Below are 27,847 nucleotides of genomic sequence, written 5' to 3'. Positions count from 1 at the left end.
CAACACTAAGGAGAGATTTGAAGTATGCAGGGATACAGACATGTTGAAAATTTTCTATAACAGTTTGACGTAAGATTTATAAATCCATTTGTTTTGGTAATAAACATAAAAGTCTGTCAGTTTGTTTTTTTAATTTGCTCAATTTCATTGAAACAGATAGTCAGTTCTGGAACACCCTGTATGGTGTAGCGTTGTGAGTTGTTGCGTTACTCAGGTATATATTGAAATCAAAGTTCTTCTCACTGTAAACATCCCATCTTTTCGTTAAGCATAGTGTATCAAGGAGTATATTATCCAAAATGTATCTCTCCTTTTTTTTTTTTTGGCGTGGCTGTGTTTTCGAGAAGCTTGCTTTCTAACCATGTCGCCTTGGGTTCAGTCCCGCCGTGCGGCACGTTGGGCAAGTCTCTTTCATTACAGCTTCGTGCCGACCAAAGCCTTGTGTATTATATAATTGCCATTACTACATTGATGTATAAAATAACACATACAACTACTTATTATTGTCGTATGATAAACAAGCAGAAGTTCGTGTATGAAACTGATCCTCTTTTTTTTTACTTCAATTATTACATTTTTTCTTATAAAAAACACACATACAGGAGGAGTAAATCTTTATATATAATAACACTTTGAATGTGGCTCCCGAGGAAAAGTAAAGGTAATTACCCGATCAACGACGGGTATTCTGCTAGTGTGTGTATATATTATATATATATATATATATATATATATATATATATATATATATATTATATATATATATATATATATAAAGGACATCTTTCATTTTCCGCCTATCAAGTCCGCACACAGGGTTTTGACCGGAGGGGCTATAGTTAGAGATACTTGCCCAAGAGACCTTACAGAGAAATTTAACACGGAATTGAGTAGTTGGAAAGCTAACGTCTTAACACACAGCCACGCTTGTGCTTATTAAATATTTTCGATTATAATATATCAAATACTTCCGAAGAAATTTTTTCGTGAGAATTTTATTTTCCTTCGATATTTAAAATAGAGAACAAAATGGAATATTATCGAAGGCAAAGTATACAAATACGGAAGCAAAACATGAAGAGAAACATTGGTATGAACTATGTAGGACAAAAGTGGGTGAAAAAAAGAAATTAAAAAAAAAACCTTGCTCTTTAGAATCGTAATATCGAACTGTAATATCGAACCGTAATATTGATGTGGTCAGGAAATATTGAAATATAACGATTATATTTTGCTGGTGAAAAACTGTGGAAACAAATGAAGAGTAGTAGGAAATGTAGCATTGACCAATGCTTTCTTTATTCAGTAGAATTATTAAAACATCGGACGAAATACCTTGTATTATTTATTTATTTAGTTTCGTCTGCTTATGTATTGAGTTCTGAACCCTTTCAGGTTAATCGCTTGACTTTTACCTGTGAACCTTCAAAGTTTAAAAGAAAGTCCCAGTGAAGTACTGAGATGAATACGAGGGTGTGCTGAAAAGTTCATGGCTTTAAGGGTGTCGCGAAAGGCCTTCCGAGTTCCTTTACCGGGCTTAGAAAAACAGTATGACCGCTGCAATAAGTGTGTGAGTCTGAGAGGGGAATATGTGGAATAAAATCTTAATTAACTGGTTCTCCTGTATTTTGTTTTACCCAGAGCCAGGAACTATTTAGTACCTCCTCATATAATCCACTATTCTCTCCTCCTCACATCAAATCTTGAGCATTATTCGTAAGCGTAAAGATTAACAACAAACGTTGCGAACCAGAAGACGGCGTTGGACATGATTCAGCCCTATGAAGTGGAGTTATCACGTAAGACGAATTTATCGAATAAAAAAGGTGAAAATGTGATATATCTCTGATTCTCAAAACAACTGATGGGGTTTCTGTGTGCTCTCGACGTGTACTTGAAACACAAGGGAGACAGTCAGAGAAAATGATACATCGTCCCCTTTGCGGCATAATACAAGTATATGGTTAGCGGGGAGGCAACACGCAACAACATGGTCGGTAGTGTCTTCATCGTTAGACAAGTCTTGATGATACACGAAGACCACAAAGCTATCCAGGAGTTGTACTCCTTTATCGCAACAAAGAGGAGTGAGGTTAGGGTGATGGTGCAGAGTAGAAGGCCCAGGTGCTACAACAGAAAAACATATGAAAAAAAAAAAGGAACAAGATTTATCCGAGGACATTCTGCCTAGAAGGTGAGAATAGGGAATAGTAATAGATAGAGAAGCAGAAGAGAGTAGGGGACAACAGTAGAGGCAGCAGTAGCAAAACAATAACGACAACAACAACAGACCACAGAGGAGGTTATTTCCTAAGCATTATAAATGCAGCTCCGAAGATTATTGGTAGGAAGAAACCGCCTCGACCATAGTCCCAGAGGCCGACAATCAGATTGAATACCATGAAATTAAAAGGCGATTCTTCACCATAGTGCCGGTTAGAGCCATGACTATTAACTCCACTTCATTATTGCATGAGAATGGGGGAGAAAATAAGGCCCGGAGAGAGATTGCAGTATATCGGGAAGAGAACAAAGAAAAAGAACAAACACAAAAATGCAAGAACTATCCCAAACCAAACGCTAGTAAAATACAAGTTGCCCCTCCCCACTTCCGAAAGAGATTAGTTTCACGGTTCTCCAAATTGCCGACATGGGACTTCTATGTTATCTGAAAGAGGAATAAGAGAACAATATGTTTAGACACTTAAACGGTAAAGTGGCGGTGGAAACTCACAGCAGTAATCTATCAATAACTCAAATCAAGTTTTCAAGAAGACGTGAGATGGTTTCTTAGCTTGTCTAATACCGAACATAATAGGAATTCTCGAAAGAATTATTTTCCAATAACAATAGAAAGTGAGCAATCAGGATCGCGTGATGCTCAGATCCTACTGAGACGGCGACTTCTCATGCTTATACGGGTGAGTTGCACTTATTTGTACACACACACACACACACACACACACAAATATAAAAGAACACGGGTTCTGACTTGGTACTCCTTTAAAGTCTATGTTCTTTCTTATTATTGATGTGCGCTTTGTATTACGTCATAAGCAACCCTCGATTGCGGAAGACCTGTGAAAATGAGTTTAATGCAATAAACATTAGTGCTGGACCATGAATAGTTTAATTGTCGAGAGCATCCTGTCACGTATACGGTGGAATCTTGTTTATGAACACCTCTCATCGCGGACAAATCAGCATACGAACAATCTTTCGAATACAAACTGTCTCGGGATCTCGAGTAACGAACAGGCAAGCTGGCAATGATCGTTGGCAACAAACTGGAAGTACCAGCGGGGAGCGTCAGTTACTGTTTAGCTTTAACTCAGCGCACATCCCTGCTCGAATTCATCGTGCTTTTCCTGTGAGAAAAACAGGTTGGGTTTACGAACATTTTGGGTGATGAAAGGTTTTTTCAGTAACGAATTAAATTCGTTAACCGAGGTTACACTGTATACATAAATGTATGTGTGTGTGTGTATGTGTGTGTGTGTGTGTGTGAACATTGTTTTATATGAAAATATGCCATTATCAAGAGAAACCATAAAATAACGCAGGCTTAAGTTTTGAGGAAACTGCGAAGAGAACACTAAATTGATGTTAACTATTACTCCGGGAATATATACATGGTAAAAGCGGAAGAGGCAGACCTGGTCAAAGAGGTGCAAAAGTTGCAGAGTGGAGTGGAGGATGGAGACAAAGACTTTCAAGAAATCTTTTGTAGATGTGATGGAGGACAAAAAAGAGTTGGGGAGACTATTCGATGATATCTAAATGAGGCTCAAACGTGGAATGTATCAGAACAGAAATTCCATACAATATCTGAGCTCGATTGGATTATTTCCTTTTACGTCAATGATCACCTTGCATTTCGTATCTTACGAGAACGATGGAAGAAGGACCAGGCAAAGTACTGAGGTTGATATAATCGATTCAAAATACTTGAATCTTGTGTTCTAGCATGGCCGCATTCCGATAGTTAAAACAAGTGAAAGAAGAAAAGATGAAATTAAGATATGCTCGTAAAACACTTTTACATACAGTTAAAGCCGAAAGACACTGCCCGGTCAACATTTTCTCCTTTCTTACTATTTCTCTTTTTATATCCATCGAGGATTTCTTCTAGACGTGACCCATCCTTCTTGTGTTTAGCCAAAAGGCTTTATTTATTGTGCCTTCGACTATCGCTTCAACTTACGTTTGCTTACTTTCGTACTTTCACCCTGTATTGTCTTGCTTGCTCGAACTCTAATTCTATGCAAATCTTGCGGGTACCGCTGATATACGAAGTTCTCAGTCTTATTGTTAAAGGCACGAAACTGAGTATTAGTATTTTTGGTCGATAACTGATGAAGAATTAGGGTCCTTCTCTGTCTGTCCTGCGTTTTGTTGTATTTAATGCATTTTTCATTTATTGAGTAACTGAACGCCACACATTCAAATTTTGTTAATAGTAAGTCTATATATATATATATATATATATAAAATATTATTCGAGACAAAACCACTATTTTGCAAAACAAACAAGGAAAGACTTAATTAATACATAAAATTTTAATAAATAGTCAAAAAAACCGCCACTACAATCGTTTCTTGTCTTGATCGACAATCTTCAGGTGGACTTCCAATAATTCAGTGTCAAATTACTTCATAATTTGACACTGAATTATTGGAAGATTGTCGATCAAGACAAGAAACGATTGTAGTGGCGGTTTTTTTGACTATTTATTAAAATTTTATGTATTAATTAAGTCTTTCCTTGTTTGTTTTGCAAAATAGTGGTTTTGTCTCGAATAATATTTTATAATATTTTACTATAAATCGATTTAATCCTAAATCTGATTTTTTCCCTGTAAATTTGGATTTATTCCCTAATATTTATTATTATTATATATATATATAATATATATATATATATATATGTGTATATATATATATATATAATATATATATATATATATATATTGTATATATGTATGTATATATATATATATATATATATATATTGTATATATGTATGTATATATATATATAATATATATATATAATATATATATATATTGTATATATGTATGTATATATGTATATATATATATATATATATATATATATATATATATAATATATATATATATATATATGAATGTATGTATGTGTGTATGTACGTATGTATGTATACGATGTATGTATACAAAGAGACAGGGGTTATTTTATCAATATAATATGGCATGCTGCTCAATATTTCATACTTATGATTTTAAGTACAATTATTCACATACCAAAACAAGCTCTCATGATATTTTATTTCCATACGAAGAGAAGTGATTGAGTTTCAGGATTCAATAAGATGAAAGTTAAGTCATGTCCTTAGCAATGAGGCAATTATCAATATAATCAATGGAGTGTTGTTCAATCGAAGTCAATATTTCAATGTTGTTAATTGCCAGTGTATTTCTTAATAAGTTCAAAATTCCCAAATTCCCGTTGTCAAGTACTCACGTGAAATCAATAACGGCTGGAGAAATTTTACGATTCTTTCTTTCTTTCTTCTTTCTCTCTTTGTCCGGAATACACGGATATCGTCGAGATGATACAAGTAGATCGATGACAGAGGCTAAGTAATTGGCAAAAATTTGTTTGAGAGTTTTGAAAGTTAGATAAGGGAAAGAAAGGGGAGAGAGGGGGGAAGAGAAGAGAAAAGGAAGAGAGTTTTGACCAGAAATATTTGCTGTGGTGCTTTGACTGGAAAGGGGTAAATAGATATTTGACCAGGAAAAAAGAAGACGAGGATAGAGAGAATAAAAAAGAAAGAAAGAATTAGAAAAAGGAAGAAAGAAAAGAAAGAAGGGACATAAAAGGAAAGAAAGAAAGAATTAGAAAAAGGAAGAAAGAAAAGAAAGAAGGGACATAAAAGGAAAAAGCGAAAGAAAGAAAGGGTGTAAAAAGGAAAGGGAAGAAAAGAAAGTATGGAGACGAGAAAAGAAAGGAAGAAAGAAAATATTAAAAGTAAGAAAGAGATGAAGGAAGATATAATGAAGCAATAAAATAAGAGATGGAGGGAAGGAAATAAGAGAAGGACGAAAGGGAGGAAATAAGGAATGAAATAGGGGTAGGAAGGAAGGAAGGAAGGAAGGAAGGAAGGTGAAAGGAAAGGAGGAAATAAGGGAAGAAGGAAGGGAAGAAGAAAAGAAGAAAATAAGGAACGAAGGAAGGGAAGAACGGAAGAACGAACGAAGAATAGTGGATAAAAAAAAAAAGAATGAAGAGAAGGGAAGAACGTTCGAGGAGAAAAAAGAAAACAAAAGGGAATAAAAAGTAGAAGGAAGAAAAGAAATGACTAAACGAAGGAAAATGAGGATAAGAAAAGAAAGAAATACTTGAAAGAGGTGAGAGCAGATTTTCGAGAGGTTGTTTTGAAGGTTAAAGGATACTACTTATAATGGCGACACAATCACTTGTGGTGACTCCAACGGTAGACCTGTCTAGAGACAATGGCAATGGGAATTCAAGAAGTCTACTTAACTTAAGTGAGATCAATTGCTGAGGGATCGATATCGATAGGAAGGTTAGCATTCTTTTTATTTTACATAGGTTTTCAGTTATTTACCGTCTTCTATGTGAATGTATGAATGTATTTTTGCACGCACACACACACACACACACACACACACACACCACACATACACACACACACACTCACACATATATTTGAAAGTGAGGATTACTTAATATGAGGATTACTTAATGCAGTTTTTGAAGTGTAAATGTGATCTTTTTTTTAATTATTTTTTTTAAATATAAAATCTTTTATGAGGATGTTACTAACCTTTTTTAGGGGAAGAAGCTTTTTTATCTAGTGTGTGAACGCTTTAGTTAAACCTTTTCAAACACACGTACTCCGAGAGGAAGGAAGTCGTTAATTTTGTGGAAGTGGTAGAATTATTTTTGGTTTATTTTCGGACTTACGGTTTTAGTTATAATATTCTTTTACCATTGGTTTACAATATTATGTGGCTGTGTGGTAATTAGCTTGCTTACAAACTACATGGTTCCGGGTTCAGTCCCACTGCGTGGCATCTTGGGCAAGTGTCTTTCACTATAGCCTCGGTCCGACCAAAGCCTTGTGAGTGGATATGGTAGACGGAAACTGAAAGAAGCCCGTCGTTTATATGTATATATATGTATGTATGTGTGTGTATATGTTTGTGTGTCTGTGTTTGTCCCCCCAACATCGCTTGACAACCGATGCTGGTGTGTTTATGTCCCCGTAACTTAGCAGTTCGGCAAAAGAGACCGATAGAATAAGTACTAGGCTTACAAAGAATAAATCTTGAGGTCGATTTTCTCGATCGACTAAAGGCGGTGCTTCAGCATGGCCACAGTCAAATGACTGAAACAAGTAAAAGAGTAAAAAGACTAAAGGAGTATATATAGTTAATTCAAATAAACAGACAAATAAAAAAAACTTTAAAAAGAAAAGAAAGAAAAACGAACGTGAGGGCGTGCACAAGAAATATAGTAATTAGACTCTCGATGAAGGGAAAGGATTGTTGTTAACGTTTCAAGCATAGCTCTTCGTCCGAAGCAGGAAAGTCCAAAGAAAAAGAAGGAAAAATAAGGAAAAATCGCCAACAGTCGACGTGCGGTATACATACATACATACATAATACATACATACATACATAATACATACATACATACATACATACATGCATGCATACAAGGGAGTGCTGAAATGTTCTTGGCTTTGGGTAAAAGAAAATACAGGAGGATAAGTTAATTATGATTTTATTCAACATATCCCGTCTCAGATTAACGCATTTATTGCAGCGGTCCTTCAGTTTTTCTAAGTCCTGTAAAAGAACTCGGAAGGTTGGGCCTCCAACCCACACCTTTCGCGACACCCTTAAAGCCAGGAACTTTCCAGACCCCCCCCCTCGTGTATATACACTCACATCTATATACATATAGCGAGAGAGCGGGATAGAGAGAGAGGGAGAAGTAAAACCTGAACAACCCAATCACTATCTTCATATCAGTTCACCTTGGGTTTTCTTACAGTCATTCTTTACTCCGCGAACTTAATCCTCGATAAAGACTTCAGGCTGTAAGTTTAAATCCTTTGAGCACTACTACGTGTTTTCTATATTGAGCATCGCTAGGCATCTTCTGTTCACTGCATCTCTCTCTCCCTCTTCTCTCTCTCTCTCTCTCTCTCTCTCCTCTGTACACACACACCACACACACACACACACACACACACACACACATATAATTACTGTAGATTCTTAAACATAATTTTACAATCCCACGAATTCTCTGATGAGATTAAATGTGGATTACTGAAATTCAAAAGGTTTTACCTACACACTTCTTCACACATTCCCGGAAACGGCAGTAAAATTCTTTCTATTTATTGGATTCATTTGAGGACTTCTCTTTTGGATTATTGTGAACTGTTATCTCATCAGCTTGGATTTCCTGATTGATCTGTATGTATTTATGCAATTACTTGTCCGACTTTGATTACACTATTACATGTATATACAAGGGGGGGGGGGTTAATCTTTTCGTACATGTCAAAATTCTTTATTTATTTAATCTCTAATGAACATAAATGGGATATACCAATACTATATTTGCATACACATGCATAAACTAAGAATATGCAAAAGAAACTAATAAATTATAGTAACTAAGGAATTTATATTCAATTGTAAATATTTAGGGGTGAAAAAAGTATATTTATTTCCCCCACTATATATGTTTTTGTATGTTATGTTCGCATGCTTATAATGGCTTATATATGCCCTCTGTGTTTAGATATGTGTCGACTTTGATGAGGAGTATTATTGACCTTGGAACTTAGCTCTTTCAAATTAGTGCTTTAATCTAATCGCTTAATAAATTGAGCCCTATGCTGTTGTTCCTTGAAAAGAGTTCACCACTATAATTTTTCATTACCTATATATAATATTAATAATGACCAGAGAACAAGATTTTTTCCACACATCTATAATTCTTCTTTCGTGGATCTATGCACGTTTCAAAATTGACTGAATACCTCTAAAAATAAGAATATTCTCCTTGAATTGAGTAGAGTGATTACCGTTTTGATAGTACTGAACAATTTGCGCAAACTTAATCTAACCATGACCTATTTTTAAGACTATTTTACTTTACCTACTAGAGGTGACTCATGAGTCATTAATACAACTACTTTTAGTAACACCAATCACCTCCTAATAAACATTTTATTCACTCAGCTTGCCGGTTCCTTCAGCTTAACTTCGAATAGCAGTAAATAATAGACCTTGATGAAACTGTACCGAAAATGGCACCAGAAGGTTGCATACTTAACAGTGAGCAGTCGACGCAGTTGAAACGCGTGTAGATCCACGAAAGGATGCTGTAAATAACTGTTTAATAAAATTATAGATGTGGAAAAAATCTCCGTTCTCCTGATCATTATTACTTACTTCACGGAAACTATGCAATCCCTAATCATCAGCATAGAGTTCTTCTGCTGCACGACAATGCCCGCCCTCATATCGCCAATATGACCAAGGAAGCCATTCAAAAGCATGGCTGGGAAGTGCTGCCTCACCCGCCATACTCTCCTGATTTGGCACCAACGGATTTCCACCTTTTTCGATCTCTTTCAAATGCTATGCGCGGAGTTTCGTTCAATACTGATGCAGAATTGAAAGCTTGGTTGGATCAATTCTTCGAGTAGAAATAGGGTGATTTCTACCAACGAGGTATTGAAAATTTGGTTGAGCGTTGGGAAGAAGTTGTAAATAGCAAGGGTGAATACATTATTGATTAATTAGTTGATATTTTTTTTATTAAACCTTTTAAAAAATTTTAATTAAAAAAAACAGCAGGTATTTAGTTGCCAACCTAATATATAATCGCGTGCAAGCATCTATCTATCTCTCAATCTATCTATCTATCTATCTATCTAAGTGTGTGTGTGTGTATATGTACACACACACACACACACACACACACACACACACATATATATATATATATATATATATATATATATATATATATATAATATATATATATATATATATATATATATATGATATGTATATGTCTGCATACATTATACATGTACATATATAAATATATATATTCATATATACAGACTTATGTACGTATACATCTATGTATACATGCATACACATGCATCTAAATGTGTGTATATTAAACTTATCAGTAATTATAAATAGCTTTTATTTAATTTTATTTCGTGACATTTTTCTGACGTATTCCTGAAAATTGAACAGTTAAACGAAAATGAACTGGAATTCCACCAAAATATAGAGGCAATGTTGTATCTAAAAACCTTCGTAACCTTTTGTTATTCATTTACTGGTGTGAGTCTTGGGTCTTTAGTTATGCTAGGACACTTCCTTAGACAATTATGTCGGCAACAGTACGTTTATGTGTCTGTGTATGTATGTGTCATACTTTGTGCACGTAGTAAGTCGCTAATCTTCAACAAGGATCAGCATCCGAGAGTCATCTAGCCTAGGATTACAGACGAAGCCATTAAAAAGTAGACGTTCTGTTTCGGTAAAATAGCCATCTATTGACCACAGTGACTCACACGATGTTGGAGAGAGAATCCTTTATGCGATAGGGAATCCAGTATCAGCAGTTTCCTCGAGTTTATTACTGCTAATGTTTACATGCTTTTTATATACATTTATAGACATTCGGTGACTTTGGATGTTTTAAAGATCTGAGCAGGCACAGCAAGAAGATCAGCTTGACATAGAGCTAAGCAACAGCAACAATCCAAACAAAAGCTTGGACCCGAAACTCTCTTGCATGTCAAGTGGTCACATAAAGCTGCACTAGATAATAGCTGCTCGCACAAGCTAGCGAATTGACAGGGCCGTTAGCGCTCCGGAGAGAATACGATATTTACTTTAGATAATGTAGGATTAGATACACAAGCTTTAGAAAATAGACTTGATGGGCATAGCTGGAACGCTTTATATTATAGGTTTATTCAACGAAGGCTGACCTCGAACTAAAGAACAGCAAAAATAATATTCGCTGGCAAAAAAAAAAAAGATAATTATTCATCAGAAAATATATATTTATTTCCCTTAACATTTGGAGTTCGATCCTTTCAAAATTAAATTTGCTTTTCCTTTTCCCCGGGGATCAATAAAACAAGTATATATCTCCATCAAAAATCGGTGGCGGCTTTCTCAATGTATAAAATCAATAATATCTTCCGTTCTACTATCTCTACTTGTTTAGTTCCTATTAAAATTGGGTCTTGTGTCTAGATACAGAAATCTATATCATTGAGACTCAGGTTTTATGTAGTTTAGGGCAAGATAAAATAAATAAATAAACCTCTGAATGAATGCTTGACAATAGACCGCCGAACCTTTTTTTTTACCATAAAAACTTCTCTGATGAGGTTTCTCATCTCTACATCAATTCATTCTTCAATGAGAAAACATTCGATCAGCTTCCCCATAAATAATTGTGATTCAAAGAATGCGATTGAATATATATCAGTTTGGTGTTGTTGAAGTCGAAGCAGAGCTTGGAGAATTGGCCGAGATACTTAATGTACCACTTATATAATGGTACATGGTGATATAGTTAGAAAAGTAACGGCAAATTAGATAGATAGATAGATAGATAGATAGATAGATAGATAGATAGATAGATAGATAGATAGATAGATAGATAGATAGATAGATAGATAGATAGATAGATAGATAGATAGATAGATAGACCAACGGATTCGCTTTATATATATATATAACACATAGAAACATATATGTACATACACACAGACACACCTATAGGTTTGCTGGAATAAATAGGATAATATATACATGAGTATACAACCTTTTTTTTTTATTTCTTATCAGAAGTTACAGTCACAAAATTCTTCTACCGATTAATAATAATAATAATAATAATAATAATAATAAAAATGTGCGTACGCGCATTATTATTATTATTATTATTATTATTATCTCTCTCTCTCTCTTTTCTCTCTCTCTCTCTCTCTCTCTCTCTCTCTCTCTCTGTATTTGTATATATATATATATATATAGTAATAGGATCTCCGTCGGTGTCGACGTTGTTTTCGGTTGTTTGAACACGTACAACCTAAGCGTGATTCTGAGGCAGAATTAGTACAACAGTTTGGCAAGACTTTAAATTGCATGTAATATCCAGCCAACGGGCTTCCACAAAGTTTCCATCTACCCAATTTCCCACACAGAGCCTGGATAGACCCCGGGGAATAGTAAAATACACTCAATATGTCACAGAATGATATCTTGCCCATATAATCTCTGTGTGTGTGTGTATGTATATATATATATGTGTGTGTGTGTGTGTGGTGTGTGTGTGTGTATGTGTACTGTATGTGTGTATGAGTGTGTACACATATTCAAAATGTGACCGCGTGTGTATCGTTGACGATTTTTTTCTCCGTCTTCCCTTCCTTTTCCTATGTTTCTGACGAAGAGCTCCTCTCGAAACGTTAAATCCTCCTTCTTTCTTTCCTTTCCTGAGCGTCCAATAACACTATACTTGTTCCACGTCCTCGCGTTGTTGTGTTTTCTCTTTGTGTTTTCATGTTTGGATTAACTTTATACACATATAAATACATATACAAACATACATATATTAGTATTGCGTATGTATGCATGAATGTATGTGTGTATGTATGCATTTACTTACTTTTATGCTGCAGAAGCGTTTACGATTTAAATTCAATCCTTGTGTTATGTGTAGAGTCTAATATATAGTAGTTTATATTAAATTAACAACGACTACAAGCTGGTCCTTTCAAGGGCCATACACGATTAAGAATTGGTTACGAAAAGGCCCTTTACTGTTCAACCGGCTGACGTGTACGAGAGATCACACTCTGCCATCTTATACCAGGAAGGATTCGTGGACCAATTTAACCACTGAAATATTAATTGACACGTATTTCGCAATTGGCTTGATCCATTATGTTTAACCTGGGGCTAAACAACTGCATACTAACTAGCTAAACCTTGAGCTGTTTCGATATAGTAAGAGCACAGCATATCAGTATAGCATTACAGTGTAACATGTTATATTTTGAATCTCTAAAGTTTTCGTTCCGGGGCAGCTGCAAATATTTTCCAACAAATACAATAAAACAAATAAGTCAAATAATATGTTAAGTGCTTTTCACCAAAAGGCAACAACACAACACCTTATGAAGACTGCAAAATCGTGACTAACTTCGATTTTCTATAACTTCGTGATACAAACTCACGCATAATAACTTAATCTACTCAAGCCATTGCGTCTACGTCATTTATCAGATTCTCCATCATTCACTAATATTTTTTATTTACACAAGCTATGGCCTGTCTTTTGACAACAAAAGATATAATTTTCTTTTCTATTTCACCATGACTTCCTTGCTTTCAAAGTGTTGAGTAAATACCAGTCCTTCGTATCACTTTCAAAGTCTTATTTCATCTGGTGAAACTTTCTCCCTATTTGCATTATGATTTATTTCTCTGCAGCGGTTTCTAGAGAATATATATTTATTGATTCATTGCGCGAACGTTTGTGTGTGTGTGTGTGTGCGCGCGCTTGGCATGAATCTATGTATGTAGTCTTTTTTAATCATATGAGCTCTTCAGATACAGAAGGATTTGGTTTCTAACAAAGACACAACCGCTATCGCTGGAATTTCGACTACAGCAATTGCAAAGAGTTACTTACGTGGTGAACTTCAGAAAAGTCTTGCATATATATATATATATATATATATGTGTGTGTGTGTGTGTGTGTGTGTGTCGTAGTAGTAGTAGCCATCCGTCGGTCTCGAGAGACCATGGATCTGCGCCTGAAAAAATCGTGTCAGATGCTGATGGTGGTGCAGCGTCTGTTGTAGCGGTAGAGTCTATATACACACACACACACACACACACACACATATATATATATATATATATATTATATATATATATATATATATATATATATATATATATATAGAGAGAGAGAGAGAGAGAGAGAGAGAGAGAGAGAGAGAGGTGGGGTAATGAGCACAATAGAAGACTACAAGGCAAGAACAAGTTTTAACAAATTAGTTTCACGCTTAAAAAGAAGGGAGTGTGTTTTGACATTTCGAACGCTTATTCTTCATCAGAAGAAAGATAGAAAAGGGAAAAAATGAAAGAATGAGCAAAGGTGATTGGAGAAAGAGGAAGACAGAAAAAAAAAGAAAGAGACAGACTGAGTTTAATTTGAAGGAGGTTAATTAGCTTATATTTTCTAGTAGTTGGAGTATCTTTGTAGAGACTACCTTAGTGACTTGTGTATTTGTAGCAGTTGTTGATTAGCCACGCGTGAGACCTCGTCGAGCAAGGGTAAACAACAACAACAACAGCAAGTCTAATAGAAAAGCCTCGATGTGGTCGCTGGACCTGTTAAATAATGCCCAGAAACATTAGATAATGCAGTACTACATACACCAAACAAAATGGTATCGTTAAGCATGGAATGGCTTTGAACAAATGTCCGTTCGATTAATGAAGTTCGATCTAGGATTAAACAACACCAATCCCACTACCAAGGGCTACTATGAACGAGTTAAAGAAGTGATTTAAGTGGTCGCTCGTCCTGCTAAGAATAGTAGATAAATCTCCCTCAAAACACATTCCATCGTCTTAAGCAAGATAGGATACAGTAAATAATGCTGTCTTTGAAATACCATGAGAAATTAAGACTGGATAGTCACGACTGGAATGCTTTTGATCATAGGTTTGTTCGATCAGAGCTGACTTGAGATTCAACAGCAACAACAGCTAAGTTCAATTATTTGCAGCTTAATATCAGATCCTGATGCAACATTTATCCTAGATTTAAAAAAAAACTCGAGAAACTAGACGCCTTATATTTTTATGTTAAGAGTAAGAAGGTGGAAGATGTGATAGGTTAGAAAGTGTATAGGAAAACTAACGCAAAGATCTGCAGTTCGAATCCCTGCAGTGGCTGCCAGTTACTGTATTTGCTGCCATAAAATACACACACCAATTTCAGCAGCGTATAGTCAGGAAAATAGATTTTAGTACATTAAAACATATAAGCTTAACTTCGCATTTTGGACCCGGGAGATTTTTAAAAACCTTATCATAAAACAAAAATGAATATGTATCCTATATGCCATCATCCGCATGTCAATGATCGGCACCATTTATTTTATCCTCGACAGACTGGTCTATCAGCTTTCACAGAAATCTAAAATCAAAATCCTTGTCCTTTATCACTATCGCACAACGAATAAAATCATTCTGTCTTATCACTAGCCACCATCAAACAACAAACTCTAAAGCAGACAGTAACTCGGGGCTCGTGTATTAGAAACCAATAGTTTATCTATCCTATTATTCATAATGGCACCATGTATCTATCTATCTATCTATCTATCTATCTATCTATCTATCTATCTATCTATCTATCTATCTGTCTGTCTGTCTGTCTGTCTGTCTGTCTGTCTGTCTGTCTGTCTGTCTGTCTGTCTGTCTGTCTTCTGTCTGTCTGTCTGTCGTCTGTCTGTCTGTCTGTCTGTTGTCTGTCTGTCTGTCTGTCTGTCTGTCTGTCTGTCTGTCTGTCTATCTATCTATCTATCTATCTGTCTGTCTGTCTGTCTGTCTGTCTGTCTGTCGTCTGTCTGTCTTCCTTCTTTCCTTCCTTCTTTTCTTGCATTGCTATATATACTTCGAATGCAACAGCTTATCTTTCAGTTATTGACATTACATCTATCTATAGATCTTGCTATTTGCATCATGCCATTGAACATATTTATTTGCGCTGTTATATATCTACATGGATGAATGGTTAATGAATACGCTAGGCACCATTAGATTACAGGTTCTATTCCACAGTATAGCATCACGGACAGGTATCTTTATGAGATCTGAGTGCAAGATAATAACAGTTGAGAGTAAATTTGGCTAGACAAAACTTTAGCCTCATGGACGTCTCGTCTAAGTCTTCGCTGTAGAGTCAGACGAGACGTCCACGAGACTAAAGCCTTTGTGGATGTGAAATTCCATGATCCGTTAATTCTACCTTTGATCTACCAATGCGTACTTCCTTCTTTAGGATCAGAGTGCTTCCGTGAAATTATGTTTTCTACTGGGGAAAACTACGGCCGAAACAGTTGCCATGCATCAATAAACTTACAAAGACGCTGCCATAAGCAAAATACATGTTTACGAGTGGTTTCCACGCTTTAGAAATGGTCACTTGTTGCTTGAAGACCAACCTCCTTCAGGACGACCGTCGACCTTCCGAACGAACGAAAACATCATAAAAATTTATGAACTGATCATGGAGAACCGTCACCGAATAATTGACGAACTTGATATGACTGGTCTATCCTGGAGCTCCTGCCAACAAATTTTGAGCAAGGAATTGTGAATGAAAAAAAGTTGCAGCGTAATTTGTACTTCGCTTGCTCACGGAAGATCAAAAGCAGTCACGAGTGAATGCATGTCATGAACTGAAAGAACAGTTAGAAGTTGATCCGGACCTTTTTTCGAAGGTCATCGGTGGTGATGAAAGCTGGTGCTACGGAATTTACAGCTGTGGAAAAAGTGAAAAAAAAAAATGACGGAGGTGTTAAAAGGCATCACTTCGCAAGAGTTTCAGAACTGCTTCGCAGAATTGCCTGGACCGATGCATTGCTTCAAATGGAGAATACATTGAATCCGATAAAAGTGTCAACATGTAAAACTAAGTGATTAAAATACTATTGCAAAATTCCAGTTCCTTTTGGATACTCCCTCGTATGCTACACAAAATTCTAACGATATAGAAGTGTGTCTGTTTTATCCTCTTGTTGAATTCAAAGTCATGAACCACACCTAACTATATAGTATATCCTTTCCAAAGGCTTGAATTAACCGATATAACTGGTGTTATCAGACTTGTTTGCTTGTTCTAGATTTCAAACTTCAGATCGATTTTCCACAACCTTTGATTCGAAAGCCTTTCCGGATTACTGATTTTTTTACGAACGAGGTGTCGTCACCTTGGTCAACACATTCTAAATTAACCAAATATCAAATTTACTTAATTAAATGAAATACAGGTACATGTCTATTAGTAGAAATGATACAAGTTTACTGACATTGTACTGTACAAGGTACCAGTAAACTAATCAGGTAGCTGACGAAGTTTGTTCCCTGCTCGTAAATTAGAGTGGATTATAAGAGGTTATAGACCATCCGTATTCGGAAAGTCGACCTTGTACTTTGTATGTATACCACTAGAAAGAATATAACATAGGTGCGTTTTTTGCATACAAAACATTCCTCTAAGGTATTTTCGATTGCGTATGTTTGCAAATATACTCGAAGTAGATTGGAAGATGAAAATCTACGTCAAGCTCTAAACTTAACAGCAGCAATCGTACATCTCTTTGTAGAGACAAATTACATTATACATACAAGGGCTGGGGGTTAACAAGTTTCTGGCTATGAGTAAAAGAAAATACAGGAGGATCAACTAATTATGATTTTAGTCAACATATTCCACACACAGATTCACACATTTCTTGCAGCGGTCCTTCAGTGTTACTAAGCCCTGTAAAAGAACTTGGAATTTTTGGTCTCCAGCCAGACCTTTCACGACACCCTTAAAACTAGGAACTTTTCAGTAACCCTTCGTATATATATATATATATTTTGCTTGTTTCAGCTCAGAGCTGCGGCCATGCTGATGCACCGCCGTGTATATATATATATATATATATATATATATATATATATATATATATATATATACACACACACACACACAAGAGTTAAGAAATGGGTTGCATAATATTCGGGTTACATGTTTCATAGCGAGCGGAACGTCGGAAGAGGTGGATATCCAAGCTAACTCGTTTAATCGAGATACCCCTGGCCTGAAGAGTAGCCTGCGATATACACCTCGCTTGGATATTTACCACTTCTGAGGTTCCGCTCGCTATGAAACATATATAGCCCGCATATTATCCACTCCATTCCTTAATTCTTGAATTTTATTCGCATACCTGGCGACTCTGGCGGCCTACCGTGAAATATAAAATATTTTTTTCAGCTTACCATACTTCGATACAGAAAAACTCCACAGCTTTCCGCTTCGATAAACTATTATTGTTCCTGAAAGTTGTTTTTAAATTTTCTACGGTATATTTGAAGCTAACCTTCTTCCTACAACTCGATCCTTGGATCTTACATACACAAATACATACATACATACATACATACATACATACATACATACATACATATATATATATATATGTGGCTTTGTAGTAAAAAGTTTGCAACCCAGGTACATAGTTTTGGGTTCAGTTCCACTGCGAAGAAGCTTGAGTGTCTTATATTATTGCCCCCAGCCAACCAAAACCATGTGAGTGGATCTGTGTGTGTGTGCGCGCGTGCACGCGTGAGTTTATCCGCCACCACACCTTATCAACCGGGGTTGTTTCGTTTACCAACCGAAACTTTGCAGTTCAGCAAAAAAACCTATATAATTAATACCAGTACTTATTTTTGAGTACTGATACTTAGAAATGAGTACTAGGATGGATTTGTTTGACTAAAGCCTTCAAGGCGTTGCCCTATGGCTGCAATCAAATAATTGAAACTAGTACACGAATAGATAGATAGATAGATAGTTAGATAGATAGATAGATAGATAGATAGATAGATAGATAGATAGATAGATGTTGAATGGCCGTTGACTACTCATGAGTACCTTTACCCTTTGGCGGGTCTAATTTTCATCCTGCAGGGTGCCTAACAGTTCCCCTCCTCACCAAGCAAGGTTGCTAGGCTTGCTAGTTTAGTCGCCGACGACCCGACAATGCGACAGGTTGCACTACGTTACAGGTTACCAGTAGCGTGTATATATGTATATATATATGTATATTTGTAGGTGTGAATATATATATATATATATATATATATAGATATATATATATATATATATTATATAGAGGGCATTATTACACATAAATGCCACACGCTAGGAGGGACTTTCAAAGTCATTACTACCAAAAATAAACGAATCGTACCGAATGCAGCTCTCGAAGCAAGACATTCAAAAACAGAATTTAGTTCCAGATCACCTGTGATTTCGCAATTAACGTATTATCTACGTCTTTTGTTCATCAGTGAAACATATTCAAAACATATCAAAAATAAGATTTTTTTGATTTTTGATGTTTTGAATGTTTCACTGATGAACAAAAGACGTAGATAATACGTTAATTGCGAAATCACAGGTGATCTGGAACTAAATTCTGTTTTTGAATGTCTTGCTTCGAGAGCTGCATTCGGTACGATTCGTTTATTTTTGGTAGTAATGACTTTGAAAGTCCCTCCTAGCGTGTGGCATTTATGTGTAATAATACCCTCCATATAATATAAATAAATATTTTCAAGTGAAAAATTTTCAGATTTTTTCTCTTATGAGGTTTTTCACGCTAACTACCTGATAATTTATTGTTAAGATTTCTTATTAAGATTTTATCCTTAATTGTTATATATATATATATATATGCATGTGTGCATACATATATATATATATATATATATATATGCGCATATATATAAATGTATATATATATAAATATGTGTGTGTATATATATGTATATATATGTATACATATATATACATACATATATACATGTATATATATGTGTGTGTGTGTGTGTGTATATATATATAGGAAAATGTGTTGTTGAAATGGACCTTTCCTATATTTTTTCCTGTGTGGAAACATCCCACTCTTTTGTTATATACATATATATATGGATCGGTGGCTAAAATCTTCGATTCGTAACCACGTGCCCTTGGCGTCCATCCAAATGCGGGGAATTTTTGGCAAGTCTTTTACAATATCCTTCGGGCCGACGATTGCCTTCTAAATGAATACTAAAGGAGCCCATTGTGTGTGTGTGTGTGTGTCTGTGTGTGTGTGTGTGTGTCTGTGTGTGTGTGTGTGGTGTGTGTGTGTGTGTGTGTGTGTGTGCGTGCTCAGATACTTATCACTATATAGCTTTAAGCTTGAGACTATAAAAAATAACCGTATTTGTGTTTGTTTTTTAAGTTCAGCTATAGATATGAATCGCTGACCGTTGAGGTCAAGAACGGCGTTTGGATTCCTTCAAGGTGATGTCCCAACATCGCTGCAGTCATTACTAAATGCATGAGTATGTGAGTGTGTGTGTATATATTGGGTCATCCCATAAATAATGCGGTTTTTTCAATTGCATGAACCAAAAGTCGGAGGAGACCGGGATAATCTACTTGCTATAAAAGGACGTAGTAATTTCACCTTGTCCTTATTCTTAGTGCAAGTTTTGAAGCGTGCAGTTTGATTAAAAACTTTTTTCAAAGCTGTAATAGAAGTGACAAAGGAGCATATCTGGCATTTTTTGCTGCATGAGTTCAATGAAAGCAACAACGTGGAATATTAATGCAGTATATGGGGATCGGACAATAAGCGTAAACCAGTGTCAACGGTGGTTCCAGAAATTTCGAGCCAGAAGATTTGTAGAGCTTGGCGAAGACGTCCTGCAAACCCTGGTGGAACAAAAGCTTAGATTTCGTAATTCAACCATTCATCGACACCTGCGTCCCATCGGAAAAATCAGCAAATTGGATCAATGGCTTCCTCACAAGCTCGCTCGATCTCGATTTTCAGTACGAATACGGACCGCGAAAGCGTGGCCCATCGATCCTTTGCTGTCACATCTCACAAATGAACCATTTTTGGAGCGAACAGTAACAGGTAATGAGAAATAGGTTCTCTATAAAAATGTGAAGCGCCAAAGACAGTGGGTAAGGGAAGGAGAAACACTGGCACCACAGGCTGAAGAAGGTCTTCACCCACGTAAGATGTTATTTATTTGGTGAGATATGAAAGATTTGTTCCACTTTGAACTTTTAAACCCAAACCAAATTATAATAAAGGAGATCTACTGCAAGGAGCTCGAGCGGCTTAAGTCAGCTCTAGAAGAAAAACGACCATCTTTGGTTTCAAAACGAAAGGTATTCTTCCATCAGGATACTGCTCGGTCACATACAGCGAGGATGACACTCCAAAGGCTGGAATAGTTTCAATGGGAAGTGATGCCCCACCCACCATATTCGCCGGACATTACCTCATGTGATTATTATTTGTTCCACAATCTTCAAAATCATTTGTTCAGAAAATATATGAATTCTATAGACGAAGTCAGAACAATATTGAAGAAGTATTTCTCGTTACGGACAAGTGAATTTTAGAAAAGGGGCCTTGCAAGACTACCACATAGAAGGATTGTATATTTTAGATTAAGAACGAACTTTGATTATCTTAATTTTCAAAACTAAAAGAGGCATTAAAAAACCGCATTATTTTGGGGATGACCCAATATATATATAAATACACACACATATATTTATTATATATATATACAATGTATATGTATGTATATACATATGTATACGTATAGTTGTATATATGCATGCATATATGTATATAGATATATATCCATATATATATGTGCGTGTGTGTATATATATTAATATATGCATATATGTTTATATGTATATATATGTATATATATGCATATATAAATGTATATATATATACATATGATTATATGTACATAAATATGCTTATATGTACATATAATCATATGTATATATATATACATTTATATATGCATATATATACATATATATACATATAAACATATATGCATATATTAATATATATACACACACGCACATATATATATGGATATATATCTATATACATATATGCATGCATATATACAACTATACGTATACATATGTATATACATAAATATATGTATATACATAAATATGTATGTACATAAATATGCTTATATGTACATATACATGTTTATATGTATATATACGTATTTATATGTATATATATATATATATTTATGCGTATATATATGTACGTTTATAAGTATATTTATATATATGTATTTTTATATGTATATATATGCATGTTTATATGTATATATATATATATATATATATATATATATTATATATATATATATGTGTGTGTGTGTATATATATATATGTATGTTTATATATATATATATATGCTTATTTATATGTATATATATATATGTTTATTTATATGTATATATAAATATATATGTATGTTTTATATTTGTGTATATATGTTTATACGTGTATATATATATATATATATATATATATATATATATATATATATATATATCCATCCATATATATACATATCTATATATATAATAATATAAATAATATATAAATATATATGCATATATACATACATATATGTACATACCTACGTATATACGTATATATACATGCATATATGGGTACAGTACATCAAAGAAACGTTGAACACAATGAGAAACGAAAACATAAAAACAAAAACATAGAAACGAACTTTTTTTCGAACAACGAATAAAAAAACAAACAAATAAAAGAGACATACAGCATAAAGAATATTCCTCTTCTTCAGCTGTCCCTGTTTCAACTACTCCACGTTCGAAGGCAAGATACATACATACATACATACATACATACATACATACATACATACATATATATATATATATATATATATATATATATATATATTATATATATGTATATATATATATATGCATATATATATACGTATATATATGTGTGTGTGTGCGCGTATGTATATATGTGTATATATGTGTATATATGTATGTATATGTATATATATATCTGTAGATATATATATATATGTGTGTGTGTGTATATATATATGTATATATATCTGTATATATATGTATATATGTATATGTATATATATATATATATGCATATATATATACGTATATATATATATAGATGTGTATGTATACACGCATGTATACATTTATATATATATATATATATATATATATATATATATATATATTAGATGTGTATGTATACACGCATGTATATACTTATATACACATACACATGTATATACACGCACACATGCATTTGTGTGTGTGTGTTTGTATGTTTGTATATGTACATTCTGTTTAGACTTTAACACTTTCCTTTCGGTGTACAAAAGACCATCACGAATAATAACAATAAATGTTAACATCGCCCTATACCCACCCATCACAAACAAATAGTCAATGTATTGATATTAGTAAAGTAATAATTTCGCAAATTAATTAGCAATACTAATAATTGAACTTACAAGTAGGGAAGCTGAAAAAAAATAGAACTGCTGAATAAATACTCTGCTACATAACATTAGTACATTTTGCTTTTATCTGCTCTGTTGGAATGGAAATATTTAAGCTGGCTTTGAGTTCAGTCTCATGGTACGTTGCCTAGGGTAAGTATTTTCTACTATGCCCCCGAACGAGTGCCTTGTGATAGAATTTGGTAGACTGGAGTTCTGTGGAAACCCGCCGAATATATACGTGCATGCATGCATACATACATACATACATACATACATACATACATACATACATGCATGTATATATATACATACATGTGTATGTGTGTGTGTGCATGTATGTGTGTGTATGTGTGTTTGCATGTATGTGTGAGTGTATTTTTGCGTTTGTGTCTGTCTACCCCAACGCTCGTCGACCACTATTGAATTGCTTGTGTCCTCATGATGTAGCGGCTCAGCAAAACATACCGATAGAATAAGTATGAGACTTTAAGATAAGTACCGGTGCAATCTGTTCGACGAAAACTTTTCAAGGCGCTACCCCAGCGTGGCTGCAATCCAATGACTGATACAAATACAAGACAACTGGTCGATTTTAGAAAGCAGTTATTTGTCGTAAGTAAGAGTTGGTAACAAAGTTTGTTCAATTAGTGTGATTCGAACCCGAAATACTGAAGAATGGAACTAATGTAGCTGTCCAGTGATTTATTTGCCTCTCTACTAACTGTTTGCGGCTATGTTGGGGGTTTTATTCGAACAAATCGAGCTAGTACTTATTTTTAAAATGTCTATCACTTATTTCACCTGTCGTTTTCGGTGGATCGCTAAGTTACGGCTACGTAAACAAAGCAATACCGGTTGTCAAGCGGTGAATTTGAACAGACACAAACATACAGACACGCGCGTTATATATATATATATATATATATATATATATATATATATATATATATAACTGTTCCCGTCTACCAAATCCACTTAAAAGGCTTTGGTCGGCCTAAGACTGTTATAGAAGATACCTGCCCAAGATTCCTCACAAAGGAACTAAACCTGGAATCATGTGGTTGGGAAACAAACTTTTTACTGCACTGCAATGCCTGTTTCAGAAAAGTTTTATTGTTGTTGTAATTCGTTTCTCTGCTGATGCTTCCAAAGTTGTTGCAGGCATGATCGCTGTCCCATTTCCAAGTATAGTGTATCTGGGACAACATTATCCATTTTAAAAAGCCTCTTGTTTATTAAGCATGGGTAAAAATTGAGGGAGATTTCACTGCTAATTTTTGCAGACCTGCTGACCGTGAAGCAACATTCTCAAGAAGTGGTGTGAAGGTGCGGAACCTAGTGGTTAGAGTGCTAGGCTCGTAATCGTAGTCGCGAGTTCGATTCCGGGAACAGGTGAGCTGTTGATTTCTTGAGCAAAAGACTTTCGTAGGAGTGGCTGTGTGGTAGGTAGCTTGCTTACCAGCCTCATGGTCCCGGGTTCAGTCTCACTGTGTGACACTTTGGGCAAGTGTCTTCTACTATATCCCTCGGGTCGACCGAAGACTTCTGAGTGGATTTAGTAGAAGGAAACTGAAAGAAGCCCGTCGTATATATGTATATGTGTGTGTGTGTGTGTGTGTGTGTGTGTGTACGTTTGTGAGTCTGTGTTTGTCACCCCAACATCGCTTGACAACCGATGTTGGTGTGTTTACGTCCCCGTAACTTAGTTGTTCGGCAAAAGACACCTGTAGAATAAGTACTAGGCTTACAAAGAATAAGCTCTGGGGTCGATTTGCTCGACTACAGGTGGTGCTCCAGCATGGCCGCAGTCAAATGACTGAAACAAGTAAAAGAGAGAGTATACAGTCCATTCAACTGAAAATGAGTACCAGCAAGAGTTGGGGGTGAGGTTAACCCTGCAACGAATTTGGCTACTCGTTTAATGTTGGAAAGTGTTGTACTCCTAAGCGTTTGAACGCTATAGAAATCGAGTCAAACTCCCGGCCTAACGAATCTACACGCTCAAGAACGACTTCACAGTGGTGCTTGCTATTGTTTTAGCGCCAGAACTCTTATCAAGTAGACCTCTAATCAGAGCTGTTCCAATCGTGACCAACCCGTTTCTTTCATAGATTTTTAGGAACGGTGTAAAAAGTACTTGATTACCCAATACGCCCGTCTATTTTATTTACGCTGGTAGGCTATAATTCGACGAATATTTAGCCGCCCTTTCTAACAGATTAAACAACCACGTACTGGCTCTTTTGTTACTTCGTGTTCTTATATATTTATTGTTGCATGAGCATATATTCGATCAACAACGTTGTAGTAGTGGTCATTCCGTCTTTACATAGTTAAAAAAAAGCGACAGACAGAAAGAGTTTCGTGTATCTAATGCTTCAATTTAAAACGACTGTATAATTCATTGAGAACTTATATGCGATTTGCAACAGGTCGAGTATCCATGAAGTGCTCTCCCACGTTATGATAACGAGGTTGTCTGTTTATATGTGTGTGTCTGTTTGTGTGTGTGTGTGTGCGTGTGTGTGCGTGTGTGTGTGTGTGTGTGTGTGCAGGCATGGTTATGGCTACGTTGTTAAGAAGTTCGCTTTCGAACCACGTGGCTTTGGGGTTCACTCCCACCGCGTGGCAACTTGAACAAGTGTCTTCTAATACAGCCTCGCGCCGACCAATGGTTTGTGAGTTACTTCGTGAATTTAACGGAGGGAAATTATGTAGAAGCCCGTCATTTGTGTATACATGTATGTGTGTGTATGTGAATCTTAGTGTTTGACCATACGGCTGTAGAATAAGTACCCGGCTTAATGTGAGAACTAGGAAGCAATTTGATTGACTAAACCCTTAAAGACAGTGCCCCTGCGTAGCCTCTGTCGAGTGAAAGGAAACAAGTATATATATATATCCGCGTAGTCTTGATTGTCAGAAGAAAGAACCGTAATTTGTCTTAAGGCCTTATGTTCCCACGGGCAAAACTCCGAGTTGCCAGGAATTGACTCTACCAAAATAAAAATAATACTCACACATACACGCTGTATACAAAGTACTTTATAAAATGTGACTTACCTGTATATGAAATACCAATACTCCAAGAAGTAGAAGGCAGAAGTTCGACATGGTTATATGAATACTGTCAATTTTAGAAAACATTCTTGCGATTTAACGGCAAATAAAGCACAAAATTCAGTTTTCCGGGTACTTATATCTATATATTCATATATATATATATGTTTATATATATATATATATATTATATATATCCTTTGTTTGTTTAGTGGTTCTTCGAATTTTCTGTTCCTGAATTCTTCGCTTCTTACTTTTTTTCACTTATTTCTTCTTTGCTTGTGTTTGGTTGTCAATATTGTGTGTGTGTGTATGTGTGTGCATATATATATCACAAAAAATATTGCTTGAACGTGTAGGCTGAATCTCTGAGTAACATCAACGCTGCAACTCACTATCGGATTCTTAATAAATATAAACACTATAACATGTGCTGAGTACGGTTTTTATATCTCTTTCCTTTGTGGCTGTATGTCAGTATATGTATATATATACATATATACACACAAAGTAATATACACGCATATACACAAATCTATGTATATTCCCTTTTTCTCTCTCCTTTTTATCAGAAATATAAGACACGAAAATATTATCAACAGTAAAATTGCGTGCCAATGATGAAATCAAGTTAATTAACAATTAATAACCTCTATCACTTATATTAATAGGGGGAAAAAATTCCTTTGTTTTTCGTTTGTCATCACATTTGTTATTGTTGCTGATTATGATGATGACAACTTCGTTTTTTTTTCCCGTCTTCTTGCGGTTTGGACGTAATAAAGGTGTTGGATGGTGGTGTCATTTACAGTTCGATTCCAGTTCGTGGTTGTCTTTGGTTCTTGTTCTTATTCTTAATTATTTGTTTTTTGTTGTCATTCTCGTTAGCGTTGGTCTTGTTCTTGTTGTCCTCCGGTATATTCTTGTGCCTCCTTGCAATGAAGAGAGAATGACATCCGAAGAAAGCTGGTTCCTTCCTTTTTATATACACAAACAGATATACACCCTCAAACTTTTAAGTGCTGACGTAGAGAAGGCCATGTTCACATATACATCTATTTACATATATATATATATATATATATATGACTGTTTATGTATATATATAATTTACTATTTCATTTTTTTTATGTTGCTGCTGCTGTCGTTGAGACTGCTAGTTCAGTAGTAGTAGTAGTAGTAGTAGTAGTAGTAGTTATTGTTGATAATGTTGCTGGTGTTTTTACTATACTATACCATTCGTTGTTGCCGATTTACGAGAGAGAGGGAGAGAGAGAGAGAAAGAGAGAGAGAGAGAATAAGGGTGAGACAGAAAGAAGAGGAAGAGGAGGAAGAGGAAGAAGGAGGGGAAGGCAGCGGACGGAGGTGTTTTCCAAAGACCATGAGCATGCTTCAATGAGGACGGATGAGGTTTTGTACGGATAATGTTTTACTGACGGATAATAGCTTTGTTGGTTCCGTTACTGCTGTTGTTGTTGGTGTTG

General features: G+C 35.2%; 1 protein-coding gene across 2 annotated transcripts in view; it reads right to left on the bottom strand.

The window, feature by feature from the left end:
• The window catches only part of LOC115211073, a 199,534-nt gene extending 172,075 nt beyond the window's left edge, over positions 1-27,459 (bottom strand). The window contains exons 1-2 of one of the 2 annotated variants that reach the window (XM_036502274.1): positions 26,561-27,459; positions 26,367-26,529 (exon numbers count right to left, since the gene is read on the bottom strand). In XM_036502274.1, coding sequence (XP_036358167.1) covers positions 26,367-26,450 — 84 coding nt within the window. In that variant the 5' untranslated portion in view covers positions 26,451-26,529; positions 26,561-27,459. Of the gene's footprint in view, positions 1-26,366 lie in introns of both variants that reach the window. The other variant, XM_029779963.2, reaches the window with a different exon arrangement.
• Positions 27,460-27,847: the final 388 nt, after the last annotated feature.

Source organism: Octopus sinensis, linkage group LG4 (assembly GCF_006345805.1).
Source record: "Octopus sinensis linkage group LG4, ASM634580v1, whole genome shotgun sequence".
Lineage (NCBI taxonomy): Eukaryota > Metazoa > Mollusca > Cephalopoda > Octopoda > Octopodidae > Octopus > Octopus sinensis.
This window is presented reverse-complemented; position numbering and strand designations above follow the sequence as displayed.